This window comes from Cyprinodon tularosa, unplaced genomic scaffold, assembly GCF_016077235.1.
Source record: "Cyprinodon tularosa strain WSP-4 unplaced genomic scaffold, ASM1607723v1 ctg633, whole genome shotgun sequence".
Taxonomy (NCBI): Eukaryota; Metazoa; Chordata; class Actinopteri; order Cyprinodontiformes; family Cyprinodontidae; genus Cyprinodon; species Cyprinodon tularosa.
In genome coordinates, this window is record NW_024039378.1 from 462,147 (window position 1) to 480,038 (window position 17,892).

Sequence of the window (17,892 nt, forward strand, 5' to 3'; positions counted from 1 at the left end):
AAGAAGCATTTTATACATTTCCAGTGTCTCATCCCACCACATAATCACATCTTATATCAGTACATCATACAATTGTTTGTACATAATATCAAAATAGTACGTAAGAATTATCCATTTGTCTGTCCTACTTTTTCATTCCAAAATCTTGTCCTAATTAGATAAACTGATTGGGAAATCATGACCCTTAACACCTACCAGGCAGGTATTATTAGGGTTTACCAGGCATATGTGTGAATAATAATAATAATCCTAACAACTCTCTCTAAGAAGGTAATCTTTTTAAAGTTAGATTACCTTAAAAACACCCTTGTGGGTCCAAAAACCCATACATATGTTGGCATCGAATTAATAAGAAAAATCTGACTCACTTTGTCAAAAATCTCTCTCCTAAACACTCGCCCATTCCCAAGGGCAAATGTTGCAAATGGACTGTTCATCCCTTAATCACAGGGTCTGCATCAATGTAGGCTCACTGGAATTTGGCAGTGTGTCTAAAGCAAAGTAATAGTTGGTAAGTTCTGCTGGTTTGCGGAGGAAAAATAAAAAAGCTGTCATTAGTTTCAAAAGGGAAGATCTTTGAATTAATTTTATATGACTGTATTGAGTTACTTTAAAGCAGGGGCAATATTTGATATCATGTCAACCTGAGACAGAGTAACAGTCAGGTACATGCGGTATCACAGTCCTGCCATCTCTCATTTATACCCCTCCACCTTTAATCAGATGCTTTCCACAGCTGTGCTGTGACTTTACTGGGAGGGACAGTAGATGGTTAAGGGGTAGTGCTTAGGGGACAGTCATGACGAGTGCTGACACCATTTCACTTCTCCTTAAGGGTCCTTTCCAATATGCAAAATTCTAATAGACCCTTGGTGGTCTCTATCTTTCTCCCTTAGTTGCAGTTCTCTAACAGGTATCTTTGTAAATATTCCCAGCCCTCTTCTTAATGTGGGTCAAAACTTGGGTCCTGGTTCATCCGTTTGTCTCAGGCCGAATTATTTAGAAATTCACTAGATATTGATTTAACTGCAGATATGGAAATAAGAAGATCTTTTCATGTAGTTTTTGCTTGAAAGTCATACTTGAGCTGAAATTAAAATGCTGTATTAATCTAAATGTTTCTGTGTGAGATTATGCCCCTATAAGAAATGAGAAATTTATAAAATGTTCAAAATTCATCCATCATCATCTGACATGCTTATCCTGAGTGGGGTTGCCAGGGGTGCTGGTGCCTATCTCCAGCAGTTAATGCTGCCAGTTCAATGCAGGGCAACACAGAGACAAACAACTATTCACACATACTCACGCCTAAGGAGACTTTAGATAAGTCAGGAGGAAGCCGGAGTACCCAGAGAGAACCCACACATGCTCAGGGAGAATATACAAACTCCATGCATAAAGACCCCAGGCCAGGAATTGAACCCAGAACCTTCTTGCTGCAAACCAGCAGTGCTACCCACTGCGTCACTGAGTGTGTCATTCATATGCAGTAAATTTTCTGTAGTACGCAGATAATTAGTAAAGGTATGAACAAAATCCTCAATGTGTAAAGGGAAATAATCTACAATTTAATATGAAACATTTTACATTTAATTTAAAGCTTTTTTACACATTGTTGCAGGAGGTGCCAAGTCTGAAAGTTTCTATATGAAAAAAACATAAACCAGAAACAACACATTATCTGTGGTCCCCATCTGTATGACTTAAAACAACTTTACTGTGTTTAACATTTGCCCTCATTTAAAAGAGGATTCTTTAAGCCATTGTAGCAGCTGCACAGTTTCTGTTCTCTAGTTGGATACGAATGAGAATAAACACACAGCACTTCTAACTGAGTCATGCGAGCTTTTGAAATCCTCTCTGCTGTAAAAACATGTTCAACGGTTAGTCGACAGCATTCAGTTCAAACTGCCTCTTTTCCCCCATCCCCCACCGCAGACCCTCCAACCTCTATTCAACACGTAATGATGGGTGGAGCCACTGATGTTTTCTGTAGGAAACAAGCTCAAACCAGTTTCTGTTGAGCAGAAGAGAAACTCCCACACTCCTTGTTACTAAGAGCAGAAATGGCACATGGAGGAGTTCAACTAAACCAAGGTAACTTCTCCTGTTCAATCTGTTTGGATTTACTAAAGTATCCTGTGACCATTCCCTGTGGACACAGCTACTGTATGAACTGTATTAACGACTTCTGGAATGGAGAAGATCAGAGGAGGATCTACAGCTGCCCTCAGTGCAGGAAGGAGTTCAGACCGAGGCCTGGACTGGAGAAAAACATCACGTTAGCTGCCTTAATGGAGGATGTGAAAAAGTTAGGACTCCAGGCTGCAGCAGATGATCACTGCTATGCTGGACCTGAAGACGTGGCCTGTGATGTCTGCACTGGGAGGAAGAGGAAAGCTGTTAGATCCTGCTTCACTTGTCCAGCTTCTTACTGTCAGAATCACCTCCAGCCTCACTATGATGTCCCTGGATTAAAGAAACACAAGCTGGTGAATCCTTCCAAGAATCTCCAGGAGAACATCTGCTCTCGTCATGATGAGGTAAAGAAGATCTTCTGTCGTACTGATCAGCAGTGTATCTGTTATCTCTGCACCATGGATGAACATAAAGGGCATGAAACAGTCCCAGCTGCAGCAGAAAGGACTGAGAAGCAGAAGAAGCTCCAGGAGAGACGACAACAAATCCAGCAGAGAATCCAGGAGCAAGAGGAAGATGTGAAGCTGCTTCAACAGGAGGTGAAGGCCATCAACGGCTCTGCTGATAAAGCAGTGGGGAACAGTGAGAAGATCTTCACTTGTTTGATGCGTCAGATCCAGAAAATAAGCTCTGATGTGAAGCAGCGGATCAGATCCCAGCAGAAAACTGAAGTGAGTCGAGTCAAAGAGCTTCAGAAGAAGCTGGAGCAGGAGATCACTGAGCTGAAGAGGAAAGATGCTGAGCTGAAGAAGCTCTCAATCACAGAGGATCACACCCAGTTTCTCCAGAACTACCCCTCACTGTCAGCACTCAGTGAGTCTACACACTCATCCAGGATCAATATTCGTCCTCTGAGATACTTTGAGGATGTCACACCAGCTGCGTTAGAGCTCAGAGAGGAACTAGTGGACGTCCTGAGAGACACATGGACAAACATCTCAGAAGCAGTCACTGAAGTGGACGTTTTACTGTCAGAACCAGTGACAAGAGCTGGATTCTTAAAATATTCACAAAAAATCACTTTGGATCCAGCAACAGCAAACATGAATTTACTACTATCAAAGGAAAACAGACAAGTTAAAAGAACAAACTGTGAACAGTCTTATCCTGATCATACAGACAGATTCACTGATTATAATCAGGTCCTGAGTAAAGAACCTCTGACTGGACGTTGTTACTGGGAGGTGGAGTGGAGAGGAAAGGAGGGAATAGATGTTGCAGTTTCATACAAGAACATCAACAGAACAGGATGGTTAAATCAATGTAAATTTGGATACAATAGCAAATCTTGGTCAATATGCTGTAATGCAAACAGTTACGCATTTTTTCACAAAGGAGTTAAAACTCCAGTATCAGGTCCAGTTTCGTCCAGAATAGGAGTGTATCTGGATCACAGAGCAGGTATTCTGTCTTTCTACAGCGTCTCTAAAACCATGACTCTCCTCCATAGAGTCCAGACCACATTCACTCAGCCTCTATATGCTGGGATTGGGTTTAAAGAATTTAATGAGTCTGAGATGAAAATTCGTAAGAGTCTAGTAGGTGGAGATTCTGTTGAGTTTCTTATACTGAAATAGTCAGTATAAATAGTCAGGATAAACTCCCAGAAACCTCCAGCAGAACCAGGATCTGTGTGAGCGGCTTTCTGCCGGCTAGGGTTCAGGGAGAAAGTAGTAGACGTGCAAAAAATAAATAAATCTTTGTACAAAAATATTCTTTCTGTTCAGTTTTGTTGTGATTCAGATCTAAAGAAAAGCATCGTCTCCTGCTCAGATCCTGCAATTCAGTGAAAAGGTGGAGTCAGAGTAAAAAAAATTGCAAGCCCAGGAGAAAGAGAGGACTGGAGGAGTGTGAGGGAAATTAGCTGTCATTCGGCTGGAGTTTGACGGGGAAGTGCCATTAAATGGCCGCTACTGTAGAAGCACTGATCCATGTCTAGTAATCAATTTGGCTGTATGATCTGATTGAACTGTAAAGTGCCTTAAGATGACATGTGTTGTGAATTAACACTATATAAATAAACTGAATTGAATTGAATTGATTATCACACATTAGGTCATTAACTAAACAAACGCTTTGAAGAGACAGATTTTTATTAAAATCACACTTGATTGTTTTAACTTTTTTTTCAATAGGATTTTTTTCTAAATTTATTTGATTTTGTTCGTGGGCAAGACACTGTCTGGATGGAGTGATGAGTGGGTAACAGAGGGAAACACTCACTCAGAATTGGGAGCAGTTTAAGGGTCTTAATAAAACTAAGGGGTTAAGACCCCTTCATCTGTTTTTTGTAAATTTTCCAAAACTGTTTTCTCAGTAGCCCTGAATCCTGGGAAACCCTTGGCAGAAATAACGTCTGGTGTTACATCGCCACCTATTGGATGTTTGTTTTAACTGCAGTCAGGATCCCATCCCATTATTACTCTTAGCATAGTTGTCATGTCCCTTTTGGTTAATCTTTCTTCATTTCTCAAGATAGGGTTGTTGTTTTTGTTTCTCTTACATCAAGGAAGTTTCCATGTGACAAAATGTAACTGAAGATTTCAGCATTTCTACATTATTTCTGAGATGCCATTTAGTCAATGACAGGACATTATCTATGCTTAGAATTGAGGAGGTTGAGGAGGTCTCTCAGTTCCCCTCACCATCCTCTGCAGGAGTGTATTGTCTGTCATGTTGAGAAGTGTTTTCCTGGTAGGACTACACAATGCTCGAAATGAACAATCCTTTTTTTAATTACATGACCTAATTCAGTAACGACCACGGTAATTTCAGTTAAATCACTGAACAGAAGCTTAAAGTTGTTCTTTAAAATGTTGAAACCAGATTTTGACTTTTTTTTTTATACTTTCACTTTATTTCTGTAGCAGAAAATATATAACTATTTCTTCTTTTTTATGTGATTCCAACACTTCTTCAACTTATTTCGCCTCATTCTTTTTTCGGATGTATTTCATTATGTAACATGATTGTGATGAATTACATACTATTACATCCATTAACATAGCTTTTGTAAAGAATATCTGTAAATAATAAAGGTCTTGCAGTTTAAAAACACTCTGGTAAAAGTTGAAGTATCAATTTGACCTCTTTACTCAAGTAAAAGTGAAAAAAAATTTGCTCCAAAAACTGCTTAAAGTTTAAAAGTATAAAATTAACGTAAAAAAGAAAAAGCCAGATGCCACTATATGAATTGAAGCTCAATTTTTCACCTATTTCAATAGATCATTAGAGATAGGGCCAAGGATGAGGGAGGTCTTGTTGGTCTCCATCTCCCGATACGCCCTCGCCTGTGTCCGACCTTTCAGACATTTCAACATTTTTTTCTGAATCCTACATTGTAGCATGGCGTAGATAATTCACGTTAGCAGTTTGAAGAACATCTGCTTGCTTCTGATGATTTCCTTTAACCAATGAGTGTTTGCGTTAAATGACTCATCCAATCACACTAGTTTTCACTAGATGTGGATGGCGCCAATGATCTGCATTGGATGGAGCACATGATGTGAAATAAATATTTATAAACATTAAACCGAAGCCAAGAGTAACGAGTAACGTTTGTTTTAAAAAAGTAAGGAATAGAAAGTACAGATACTTGTGTGAAAATGTAATGAGTAGAAGTCAGAAGTAAGAGGAAAAATAAGTAATTGAGTAAAGTATAGATACCTAAAAAGTGTACTTAAGTACAGTAACGAAGTATTTGTACTTAAGTCAATTGCATTCTTCCCAGGAAGCATCGCCCTGCTCTAAAGGACTAATGATGCAATATTTTTAGAAGACAAAGTCAATATAAGCAATTTGATTTTATATATAAAGAAAATGGGGAGGAAAGTGAGCAGGATGGGAAAAAGAAAAGGGACTGAAAAATAGAGAGACAGCAAACCATTAGTAATGAAACAATAGATGATTAACTAAAATGAACCATCTCAGCATCCACGTAAACCGATGATCATGATCATTTTCCTGGATTAGAAGAGAGACTAAATTGCAAGAAGGAAAGATTAAAGATGAAGGGAAGATTTAAAAACTGTGTTTACCTTCTGACTTGGAGCCACAGACAGAAAACAACTTCAACATGGAAACAAAGAAATCTCTGAAACATTTTAGTATTCACTTATTTTAATAAAAATCTCTAATGTTAAAAATAAGTATTTAAGCAAACATGTAGTGAAACAAACCTGCAAACCCAGTCTTAAAATAATCAATGGAATCAAAATCCTGCAGTGGTTCTGTTTAAAATGTTGAACAAATCATCTCAGGTTATCAGTCAGCTTCTGATCCTTCATCCATCGTCATTTAAAGAGCTTCAAGTGTTCAAGATGTGAAATTACGGTACTAAAAAAATGTGCAAATAGTTTTGACCATTTTGTTTTCAGTGTCTATGTAAGTGTCTCTAAAAAAAATCACCAATCAATGACCTGATTTTAATAAATTAAATCTACAGTATAATGTAATAATTGAACATCTTCTATAAAAATAAAATATTCCTTCCAAGAACAATTTAAATATCTCCTAAAAAAGCTTCAATCTGATCAACAGATCTGGTTCTGCTAAAAGTTAACCTGAGTTAAACAGATGGACCAGCAACTGCATGAAGACCTTAAATTGAACATGATGCCAGATCAGTTTAATCTAAAATTTAAACTCGACTAACAAATTAACTAATACAATAAAAAGCTCAAGTTCAAAGAAACTAAAACTATGATATTCTTTTCTGCTCTGAAAAGTCTAATCATTCTCCTTCCTCGAGATAAACCCAGAACGTTTGATCATCTGAAGGTTTGGAGGATTCCTGCAGAACCTGACAGCAAACATGGAGAACCTTCAGGAGAAAAGAAAGAGCCCAAAGTCAAACAAAGAGACTGTAATTAGTGCAGGTGAAAACCAAATAAATGATTATTTTTAAAAGCATAAAAATGTAAAATGAGCGAAAGAAATGAAAATAATCTAAGTTTAACTTTAAACATTCTGTTAGCTGATGACATCCAATATAATGAGTCCAACTTCTGAGTCAGACTAACCTGGTTTCATCGATAGACCTCTGACTGATACGAGGACTGATCTCCAGGATTCTGCTGCAGGGTGGGATCTTAATCCTTAGGACGCTGCAGGAGAGACGACTTTGTGTCGCTCCCATCTACATCAATGCAGGTCTGCCCATGAGCAAGGCAGACGATCTTCAAGGCTGAGGCCTGACTCGGGATTTTTCTGAAACCTTTAAAAAGCAAATAAAAGAGTGAACAATTTATTATGTAAAGATGGGAGGAGAGCTGAAGAATATTATAGTCTGACCTTCTTTTAGTTGTTTTTTTCTTATGCGGATGTAAACAATCAGACAAATAATGAAGATGATGATGAAAATGATGAAGAAAACCAAGTGAAAATGGGGTATCAGCCTGGACCAACGACCTACAGTAGAGATAAAGTCAGTGGACAGAAAACCAATACAATTAGGTGATCAGCAGCTGAAATGTTTATGTTTGGAGACCTACCAGCATCAATGGTCTCATCCTTCAGTGTTGGAATAGGGAAGTTTCTCTCATGAACCGTCTCTGTTTTCTTTATTTTAACAAAGTCTGGGACTGAAACAGCAACAGAAACAGGATTTATTAGCAACAAATAAACAAGGAAACAGAACCTGCAGTTTGGAACCATTTACTCGTCAACACCTAGTCATTGAAGACTAACTTATTCAGTCAATATGTTTGGGTTGCAGGTTGCTTGAAATAATGTGAGTCTGTGTCAACATTTAAGCTGGGACCAGACCAAAGGACAGCATCAGACATCAGTGGACATCAGAGAGCTGATACTCAGAGGACGATCAGACTGGAAAACAACAGATAACCTTTCTATTTTAATAATGTTCACACCAATTACTTTATGACATGAGGTCATCCTCTCTGTTCTGAACAGATACTCTGTGGTAAACTGTTTTTATGCAGTTCTTTGTACAATAGATGATGAAGAAAATCTTTCAAAGCCATTGTTATGTATGTTATGCAACTGTTGATCTCACACAGTTATTCTACAGGTTTGATTGTTCGTCAGTCACAGGAAATAACAATGATTAAGTTGGTTCCCAAACATTTCAGCTTTTGACCCCAAAAATAACAAGGCAACAGATTAAAAAACTCCTTAAGATACATATAATTATTCCACTATATAATTAGATTTTCATTCATAAAAATAAAGTAATTTCATTTTTTTATAGAAACATATTTTTCATTGACATTGAATTATTTAAATATGAATTAAATATATTTTAATTGTGTATTTTAAAACTATATTTAATGTTTGATTCATGTGTTAAATAGAAAGTTGTTTTTACAGTTTTAAAGTTTTTTTTACAGTGGGCTAAGCATGACCATCCATTTCTGTGGACATCAGCTTTTAACTGATGCTCCAGCAGCTGGATTTTGATTTGTGTTTTCTGCAGCCTCATTTTTAGGCTTGCCTTTTTGATTAAATGTCAAATTATCTTGCAAAAGAATGTCTGCTTTTGTTTATATTACTTGATGAACTAAGATTGAACTTAAATATTTTGACTTGTATTTGAGTGAGCTTGAGTTTCTCACTATATGTCAGACTGCAGAAGAAAGACAAACTTTAGAAACTGATGCTTTGACCCTTCAAAGGTAAAACTTCAAAGACAAGGAGAGCCTTCTGGATCTTCTAACATAAAGAAAGTTTAACTCTTGAACAGCCTTGATGGCACATTAGTGATTGATATCAAATCTAGTAAATCATTTTTATAAACTCCTGAAGTTCCTGTTCTTTATGTGAGAGAAAACAATGTCGTCTAGAGGTACCTTTTTTACTGTGTTTATTTTTTTAATCGGTTTGTATCAGTCAATGCCATTATTGTATAATCCAACATGCTTTCTGCAATTTCTGATCATTTTAAAGCAGAAGCTTAAAAACCTTTATATGTTTTACAGAGTAAAAAACATTTTATGATTATTCTTATCTCCACACACAAATTGTTTCGTCCTCCTTCTTCTTCTTTTTTTTTTTTTTTTTTACTATTACTATTAAGAACTTCCTGCTTTGAGAAAATCAAGACTGAGGAGCAGACAAGGATATGTGGAACCAACCAAGAGAAAGGTTCAGCAATGTAAGGTTATCAACCTGTGACCAATGAATAGACAGAAGGAAATGAAAAGACAGAAATGATAGGAGTGTCCAGTCCCTATTGGGTGCCCAACATCTGCTGAGTGAACTTACCAGTGACTGTGACGCAGCACTCTGCAAAGCCCTCCCCATAGTCAGTCCTAATGTTACACACATAGAGCCCAGAGTCTCCTGTCGTCAATCTGGAAATATGGAATCTGATCCGTCCTTCTCTGAGGACGTCTTTGTCCATCTGGACTCGCCCTGAAAACTGTTCATCCAGAGACTCTGATACCTCAACACCATCATGAACCTGATAGAGGACTGAGGCTCTGAGAGGAGCCAGTCTACTGCAGATAACATCCAGTTTTGTCCAGGATCCCTGAGGTCTGGTGGTGAAGGTCCACTCCAGAGTGATGTTGTGGTTCTGCTCCACCTGATAGGAGCTCTGTGCCACATTCACTACAAATGTTGGTGCTGAGGAGACAAAAAGGGAAAGTGAGGAGCATATCTAGACGTTTCTGTCTCATGATGGTCTCTGTGCTGTCAGAGCTCTGCTTGATTCTCTTCTAGTCAAACTGCTTATTCAAATGCAGCTAAAGGATCGAAGTGTTACTTTAACTGACAGACTTTCACTGACTATTTATGGATTTAGAACAAAGAGAAAATGGAAACTCACCACAGAGACATGAGCTGATGTTGATGATGAGGAGCAACAGGATCATTTTCTCCCTGAGAGACGAGACAGAGGAGAAGATTCAGCAACACATCAGCTCCAACAGAGACAACATCCACATTCTAACTTCTTTCAGTCTTAAGATTATCTCTGTTAGATAATGTTTCCCACCCCATGCATGAAGCTGTTGCTGCAGAACTGGAGAGCTCCTTTACTGACAGTCTGCTGCACTTTACAGTAAAGTATTTTATAGTTTATCTTTTAACCCTTCACTATTATGTCATTCTTATACATTTTCCTAAGGTCCACATTTGTGTGACCATTTTTTCTATAATATTTTTGCTGCTGTAAACACCAGAATTTCCCCATTGTGGGACGATAAAGGGAATTTATATTCTATTCTGTCTCTGTGTGAACATTATCGTCTGTGCCTCATATCACATTGTGTTTGGAAGAGTTTTGGATGAATGAAACTATGCTCTGTTGACGGGAAAACTGCAGTAAAAAAGTTCTTCTCTATCAGCTTTATAGAAAGCTGTTTTTTTTTCTGATTTCCAAAATGTTTTTAAAGAAGATTAAAAAACTTTGATAATTGTTGTGAGATTTCCAAAAAGTGAAAGTGATTGCTCAGAAATAATCTTAAAGCACTCTTAATCCCACAATGTTTACTCAGACTTTACAGACTTTGCTCCAACCTGCCCACAGTGTCATATATTAATACCAGATGTAAAATAATAGCAAAAAAATGGAACCATTGAATTAACTAAAAGTAAGTTCATGTTTATAGTGCAGATAACCGCTAAGGCTTTGTATGAAACCATACATTAGTGGTTACTCATACGTGTTATAGTTACTAAAACCTTTTTTCTTCTCTTTTAGACTTTGATGAAAAGCACTGCTAAATCATAAAGACTACAAAAATACTTCCTTAATTATCCTTCTATAGGAAAGCTCCCTCTGTTATAGCCCGGAGGCAATAAATAACAAAAGTAACAATTAAAACACAAGTATCACCTAAATCATAAACTTTTAAGTAAACTGAAGAGAGCAGAGTGATGAAGAAATTGCTAAAGAATCTCAAAGAATCCTTCTTTTCAAAATAAACCATTGGAATAAAGAGTAATTTCAAGTAATATAGCCTGGACCTCTCTGCCTACCAGCAGGGGGCGATCACATACCACCAGTAGTTTGTGTAGCCCTGTTTGTGACTGTATGGTCTATTCCAAACTAAAGTTTTGATAGATCAGTCACATATGGTTCTTTGCTGTAAAAAGCTGAAAGCTTGACAAACAGGCTCAACCAGATTGATATTAACTTGTCACTTCCACATTTAATCTGTGACAAAAAGACTAGAAAGAAAACGTAAACTGTTTTCAACATGGTATTCCCCCTGGCTTTTTTACTACAGCCAGTAACTAATATATTAAATAATTATTTAACACACAAGCAAGTTGTTTTTTTACAGTGGGCTAAGCATGACCATCCTGTGGACATCAGCTTTTAACTGATGCTCCAGCAGCTGGATTTTAATTTGAGTTTTCTGCAGCCTCATTTTTAGATTTGATTTTTTTTAATTAAATGTCAAATTATCTTGCAAAAGAATGTCTGCTTTTGTTTGTATTGCTTGATGAACCAAGATTAAACTTACAGATTAAACTTAAATAATTTTTATAAACTCCTGAAGTTCCTGTTCTTTATGTGAGAGAAAATAATGTCATCTAGAGGTACCTTTTCTACTCTGTTTATTTTTTCATTGGTTGGTATCAGTCAATGCCATTATTGTATAATCCAACATGCTTTCTGCAAGTCCTTAATAATTTTAAAGCAGAAGCTTAAAAGCCTTTATATGTTTTACAGATAAAAAATATTTTGTTAGCTCCCCAATTTTAAGATGTTCTTTCAAGAATTTTGAGAAAATCAAGACTGAGGAGCAGACAAAGATATGTGGAACCAACCAAGGGAAAGGTTCAGCAATGTAAGGTTATCAATCTGTGACCAATGAATAGACAGAAGGAAATGAAAAGACAGAAACGATGGCAGTGTCCATTCTCTATCAGGTGCCTCGCTTTGCTGATTTTATGAAAAAATAACCCAACATCTGCTGAGTGAACTCACCAGTGACTGTGATGCTGCACATTAGTCAGTCCTAATGTTTCAGCCAGGAGGCAATAAATAAGAAAATTAACAATTAAAACACATAAATCATAAACTTATACGTAAACCAAAGAGAGTAGAGTGACCAAGAAATTTCTAAAGAATCTCAAAGAATCTTTCAGATAAAAGCTTGTTTTACAAGATAAACCATTGGAATAAAGAGGTCATTTCAAGTAATATAGCCTGGACCTCTCTGCCTACCAGCAGGGGGCGATCACATACCACCAGTAGTTTGTGTAGCCCTGTTTGTAACTGTATGGTCTATTCCAAACTGAAGTTTTGATAGATCAGTCACATATTGTTCTTTGCTGTAAACAGCTGAAAGCTTGACAAACAGGCTCAACCAGATTTATGTTAACTTGTCACTTCCAGATTTAATCTGTGACAGAAAAGACTAGAAGGAAAACTTGACAGAAACTGTTTTCAACTTGGTATTCCCCCTGGCTTTTTTACTACAGCCAGTATCTAATATATTAAATCCAAGTTTGACATTGAACCTCACATTAGTGGGATAAAACTATTCTCTGAGTAAACTGTGATTTTAAGAAAATAATCTGATTTTGTCAAAACAGGTTTCTGGCATGAAACCTGTGAGTTTTCACACAAAAGCATAAAATAAGTACAATCTTCTGATCTCAGATATGACATTGTCTAAAGATAAGCAAATACATGAGCATATATGCATGGTTCTACTAGATGAACAGAGAAAAATAAATAAAATAATCCTGCTGCTCATAGATGTGTAACAATACACTGATCCATACTGATAACATCAAATATTAGATTAGCCATCAGATTGATGCAAAATGACAGCATCCATTTGCATCTAAAACCACATAGCTCAAGACTACAGTGAATAGGTTATTTACTATCTTTTATTATTTTTATATTAATAAGATGTTGTTTCTCAGTTGCTGTTTTTGTTCATGTTTGTTGTTTTGGCAGATAAGAAACAATTAATAGCAATACAAAAATTTGGAATATAGGTTTTAATTATACACAATAACATAGTAAAAATATTTCGCAAAAATAAATATCCTTGACCCCGCTCCGCCCCTCAACAATGAAAGTTTAGCTGTGCCAGTGCCTGTAAGATTTTTCTTTTAGTAAGGCAAGGAATAGAGACTCAATATAAACAAATTTCGACCCACAAAGCCAAGACCTCATGCACGAAACAGTAAAGCACTGATGATGCTCAATAGAAATAGAACAGCATGATCAGATCCAGCAGGACCAAATATTAAATTGCTAATGGCAGCTCTTCATCCCACCATTAACCTCTCCTCGTCCAGCTTGTAATGCTTGCATTTACTGATTAAAAACATGTTCAAGAAAAAAAACACAATTATTGAAACAACACATTTTACAAGAAAATGTTCAAAGGTTGAAATGTTTCTAACTTACACTTCACAAGTTGTCCAAAATGCTGGTGAACTACACAAAATATTACAGAAATACTGCTTCTATCTTCGTCAAACACGACAAGTGTGGATTCCACCTTTGAGTCGGCGTCCCTGAACAGCAACAGGAGTAACTATGATAAAAGAGTAAAGGTGTGTTTTACCTATGGATGCAGCTCCACCCCTTAAAAAAGAAATCTGTTCTATTTGTTAAGTTCAGCAGTATCCAGCCTGAAGGCAGTGTTGTTATGTTACCTGCTAAGCTCCTAGGTAACAGGAAAAAATGCATTAGTCTGACAGGCTGCAGCCAATCAGCATAGAGCAGCAGATGATTAAGAAAGATCTGATAGAGTCTGGTGAATATTGAGGTGTTTCTGGAAAATGGAAGCAAGATTCACGACTTTTCAATTATTCTAAGAAAGTTTAAACTACAGGGCTATTGAAACCCATCTAGTTAAATATGCAACGTACTAATGCTCGGTTATTCTCAATGTTTAAAATACTGCCTGGAGACGAGTTTAAAAGTAGATGCTCTATCTGTTAAAATTATTCCATCTACTCCATATTGAGTCATCATTACTGATAGTTTACGTTGCAAAACCTACTGATATGTTCGAAGGTCTATTCTGTGTATGTCTTTGTCTTCCTGGAGATGATATACATTTTGTAGGATTTACATGTTCAAATGTTTCTGAATCCACCTCGTTTTCATTTGTATAAGAATCTGGTGTCAGTCATTTTGTTTGCATCCGGTTTCCTGTCCAATGGAAATTACCCCAGCATCAACCCGTCTTGCTAATGATCGTCTCTACCGTCTAAGGCAGGGATCCTGGAGGGCTATTAGCAGCTATACACCTCCCCTTAAGTCCAGTGAAAGCTGTTTCTGGCTTTTGTGGATGAAATATTTTGAGTGTGCCTTTCATGAACAGGGAATAAACAAATGACAAACAGACAACGACAACCAATATGATTGGCCCATCGCTAGTGAACGATATAAATGACCCTATGCAGTGGTGAGGTGGTGATAATTAGAAAACCGGAGAGTTAGGCAACTGAGTGAAATGAACAATTAGTGACCTCAGGGCAGATCAGCACATCACCATCACAATAACTAGGACTGGTGAAGGAGCTTGGTCAACTTATACATAGTATACAAACGAAGTATCCTCTAAGCAGATGTAAAGTCGGGCTGTAATACTGCCATACTGGTTGAGTAAATTGGAAGAATTTGTACTTACCGCACCTTTACAGGTGATCAGCATCCTTTAAGTAAACACATGAATTGATGTTATGAGGTTCTACTAAATCGATTTACACTAGTCCATGACCATGAGTCAAACTTTTGACTTGGTTGGTTCCGTTTTGTATTATTATTTTGATTTTCTTTATGTTTTTTTATACATCATTCATTCTGCGTCTTTCAGTTGCTTCTGCTATTCAGTTGCGATTCTGTATTCTCGTCTGATCGTTTCGCTGCGAGTTTGAAGCGGCCGGGATGGGGATCAGTTTCTCCAAATGACAGGCATGGCTTGAGCCTGGAAAGGGTTAGAGTGCCTTTCTCGGGTGTGGGGGGTGTCCTGCCCCAAGTGGAGGAGTTTAAGTATCTTGGGATCTTGTTCACGAATGAGGGAAGAAGGGAGCGGGAGATCGACAGGCGGATTGGTGCAGCGTCTGCCGTGAAGGCGGGCACTGTACCGGTCCGTCGTGGTGAAGAGAGAGCTGAGTCAAAAAGCGAAGCTCTCGATTTACCGGTCGATCTACGTTCCTACCTCTCATCTATGGTCATGAACTCTGGGTCATGACCGAAAGAACGAGATCGCGGATACAAGCGGCCGAAATGGGTTTCCTCCGTAGGGTGGCTGGGCTCTCCCTTAGAGATAGGGTGAGAAGCTCGGTCATCCGGGAGGGACTCGGAGTAGAGCCGCTGCTCCTCCACGTCGAGAGGAGCCAGTTGAGGTGGCTTGGGCATCTGTTTAGGATGCCTCCTGGACGCCTCCCTGGTGAGGTGTTCCGGGCACGTCCCACCGGGGGGAGGCCCCGGGGAAGACCCAGGACACGCTGGAGAGACTATATTTCTCGGCTGGCCTGGGAACGCCTTGGGGTTCCTCCTGAAGAGCTGGAAGAAGTGGCTGGGGAGAGGGAAGTCTGGGCCTCCCTTCTTAAGCTGCTGCCCCCGCGACCCGACCCCGGATAAGCGGAGGAAGATGGATGGATGGATGGATGGCCATCAGATTGATGCAAAATGAAAGCATTGATCGGTCTCCTAAACCTTTAAGAAACTAATTTTTTTCTAAAACCACATGGCTCAAGACTGCAGTGAATAGGTTATTCACTATCTTTTATTATTTTTATATTTATAAGATGCTGTTTCTCAGTTGCTTTTTTTGTTTGTTGATTTTGTTTTGGCAGATAAGAAACAATTAATAGCAATCCAAAAATTTGGAATATGGGTTAATTAAACAAAATAACAGTAAAAATATTCTGCAAAAATAAATATCCTCGACCCCACTCCGCCCCCCAACAATGAAAGTTTAGCTGTAAGATTTTTCTTTTAGTAAGACAATGAATAGAGATTCAATATAAAGACATTTCAACCCTCAAAACCAAGACCTCCTGCAGGAAACAGTAAAGCACTAATGATGCTCAATAGAAATAGAACAGCATGATCAGATCCAGCACGACCAAATATTAAATTGCTAATGGCAGCTCTTCGGCCCACCATTAACCTCTCCTCATCCAGCTTGTAATGCTTGTACTTACTGAGTAAATACATTTTCAAGAAAAAAAACATGATTATTGAAACAACACATTTTACAAGAAAATGTTCAAAGGTTGAAATGTTTCTAACTTACACTTCACAAGTTGTCCAAAATGCTGGTGAACTACACAAAATATTACAGAAATACTGCTTCTATCTTCGTCAAACACGACAAGTGTGGATTCCACCTTTGCGTCGGCGTCCCTGAACAGCAACAGGAGTAACTACGATAAAAGTGTAAAGGTGTGTTTGCCTATGGATGCAGCTCCACCCCTTAGATAAAAATCTCTTCTATTTGTTAAGTTCAGCAGCATCCAGCCTGAAGGCAGTGTTGTTATGTTCCCTGCTAAGCTCCTAGGTAACAGAAAAAATGCATTAGTCTGACAGGCTGCAGCCAATCAGCATAGAGCTGCAGGTGATTAAGAAAGATCTGATGGAGTCTGGTGAATATTGAGGTGTTTCTGGAAAATGGCAGCAAGATTCACGACTTTATCAATTTATGTTAAGAAAGTTTAAACTAACCAGACTATTGAAACCCAGTCTAGTTTAAAATATAGCAAACTATTCTAATTTATCGGTTATTTCAATTGTTTAAGAATTACTCCCTGATGATCTGGAGTTTAAATAGTAGGATGCTCTTATCTGTTTTAAAATTATTTCCATATTCTACCTCCATATTGATGTCATCATTACTGATAGTTTTACAGTTGCAAAACCTTTACTGACTTATTGTTCAGAAGGTTATTCTTTGTTATGTCTTTGTCATTCCCTGGAGATGATATACATTTTATGTAGATTTACATTGTTCAAACTATTTCTGATCATCCACTCAGTTTTTTCATTTTGTATAAGAAATCCTGTGTGTCAGTTTATTTTTGTTTTGCATCCGGTTCCTGACCAATGGAAATTAACCCTCCAGCATCAACCCCTGTCATTGCTAATGATCTGTTCTCTGCCGTCTAAGGCAGAGGGCATCCTGAGGGCATATTAGCAGCTATACACCATCCCTCCTTATGAAGTCCAGGTGAAAGCATGTTTTTCCTCGGCCTATTTGTGAGATGAAATATTTTGAGTGTGCCTTTTCATGAACCAGGGAATAAACAAAAATGACCAAACAGACAAACGGAAAACCAATTATGATTTGGCCCCAGTCGCCTAGACTGAAACGAATATAAATGACCCTATGCAGGTGGATGAGGTGAGTGATAATTAGAAAACCGGGAAGAGTTAGGCACCTGAGTGAAATGAACAATTAAAGTGAGCCATCAGGGCAGATCAGCACATTGACGACCATCACAATAACTAGGACTGGGAAGGAGCTTGGAGTCAAACTTTAATACATAGTCATACAAACAAGGAAGTATCCTCTAAGCAGATGTTAGATAGTGGCTGTAAATAGCTGCCAATACTGGTTGACGTAACATTGGAAAGAATTTGTACTTTAACCGCACCTTTACAGGTTGATCAGCATTCCTTTAAAGCTAAAACACATAGAATTGGAGTTAGAGGTTCTTCTAAATGCTGATTTTAACACCAGTCCATTAACATGAAGTCAAAAAGCTTTTGACTTGGTTTTGGTTTCCCTTTTGTATTGT

General features: G+C 37.9%; 3 protein-coding genes across 4 annotated transcripts in view; 2 read left to right on the top strand and 1 right to left on the bottom strand.

Moving 5' to 3' along the window:
- Positions 1–17,892, top strand: part of LOC119798687 (myelin-oligodendrocyte glycoprotein-like) — a 153,548-nt gene that overhangs the window by 42,079 nt on the left and 93,577 nt on the right. The gene's annotated exons all lie outside the window — the stretch shown is intronic.
- Positions 1,991–4,241, top strand: LOC119798673 (tripartite motif-containing protein 16-like). The gene has a single exon (XM_038308237.1). It carries the CDS (start codon positions 2,067–2,069, stop codon positions 3,774–3,776), a length of 1,710 nt encoding a protein of 569 aa, XP_038164165.1. The 5' UTR covers positions 1,991–2,066; the 3' UTR covers positions 3,777–4,241.
- LOC119798684 lies at positions 6,941–16,527 on the bottom strand. Of its 2 annotated transcripts, none has more exons than XM_038308254.1 (7): positions 16,392–16,527; positions 9,989–10,041; positions 9,424–9,786; positions 7,692–7,781; positions 7,492–7,608; positions 7,221–7,414; positions 6,941–7,021 (listed from the first exon to the last, which is right to left on the bottom strand). In XM_038308254.1, exons 2-6 carry the CDS (start codon positions 10,032–10,034, stop codon positions 7,290–7,292), a joined length of 741 nt encoding a protein of 246 aa, XP_038164182.1. In that variant the 5' UTR covers positions 10,035–10,041; positions 16,392–16,527; the 3' UTR covers positions 6,941–7,021; positions 7,221–7,289. The 2 variants fall into 2 exon arrangements, with proteins under 2 accessions (XP_038164182.1, XP_038164181.1); XM_038308253.1 differs by lacking the exon at positions 16,392–16,527 and adding an exon at positions 13,544–13,679.

Excerpts from the sequence above, each read along its gene's own strand:
- LOC119798673 (XM_038308237.1), top strand. The coding sequence starts at position 2,067 with ATGGCACATGGAGGAGTTCAACTAAACCAAGGTAACTTCTCCTGTTCA.
- LOC119798684 (XM_038308254.1), bottom strand. The coding sequence starts at position 10,034 with ATGATCCTGTTGCTCCTCATCATCAACATCAGCTCATGTCTCTGTG. Across the intron at positions 7,782-9,423 it reads GTGCTGCGTCACAGTCACTG|TCCCAGACTTTGTTAAAATA; the intron begins GTAAGTTCACTC and ends TTGCTGTTTCAG. Across the intron at positions 7,609-7,691 it reads GGATGAGACCATTGATGCTG|GTCGTTGGTCCAGGCTGATA; the intron begins GTAGGTCTCCAA and ends TCTCTACTGTAG.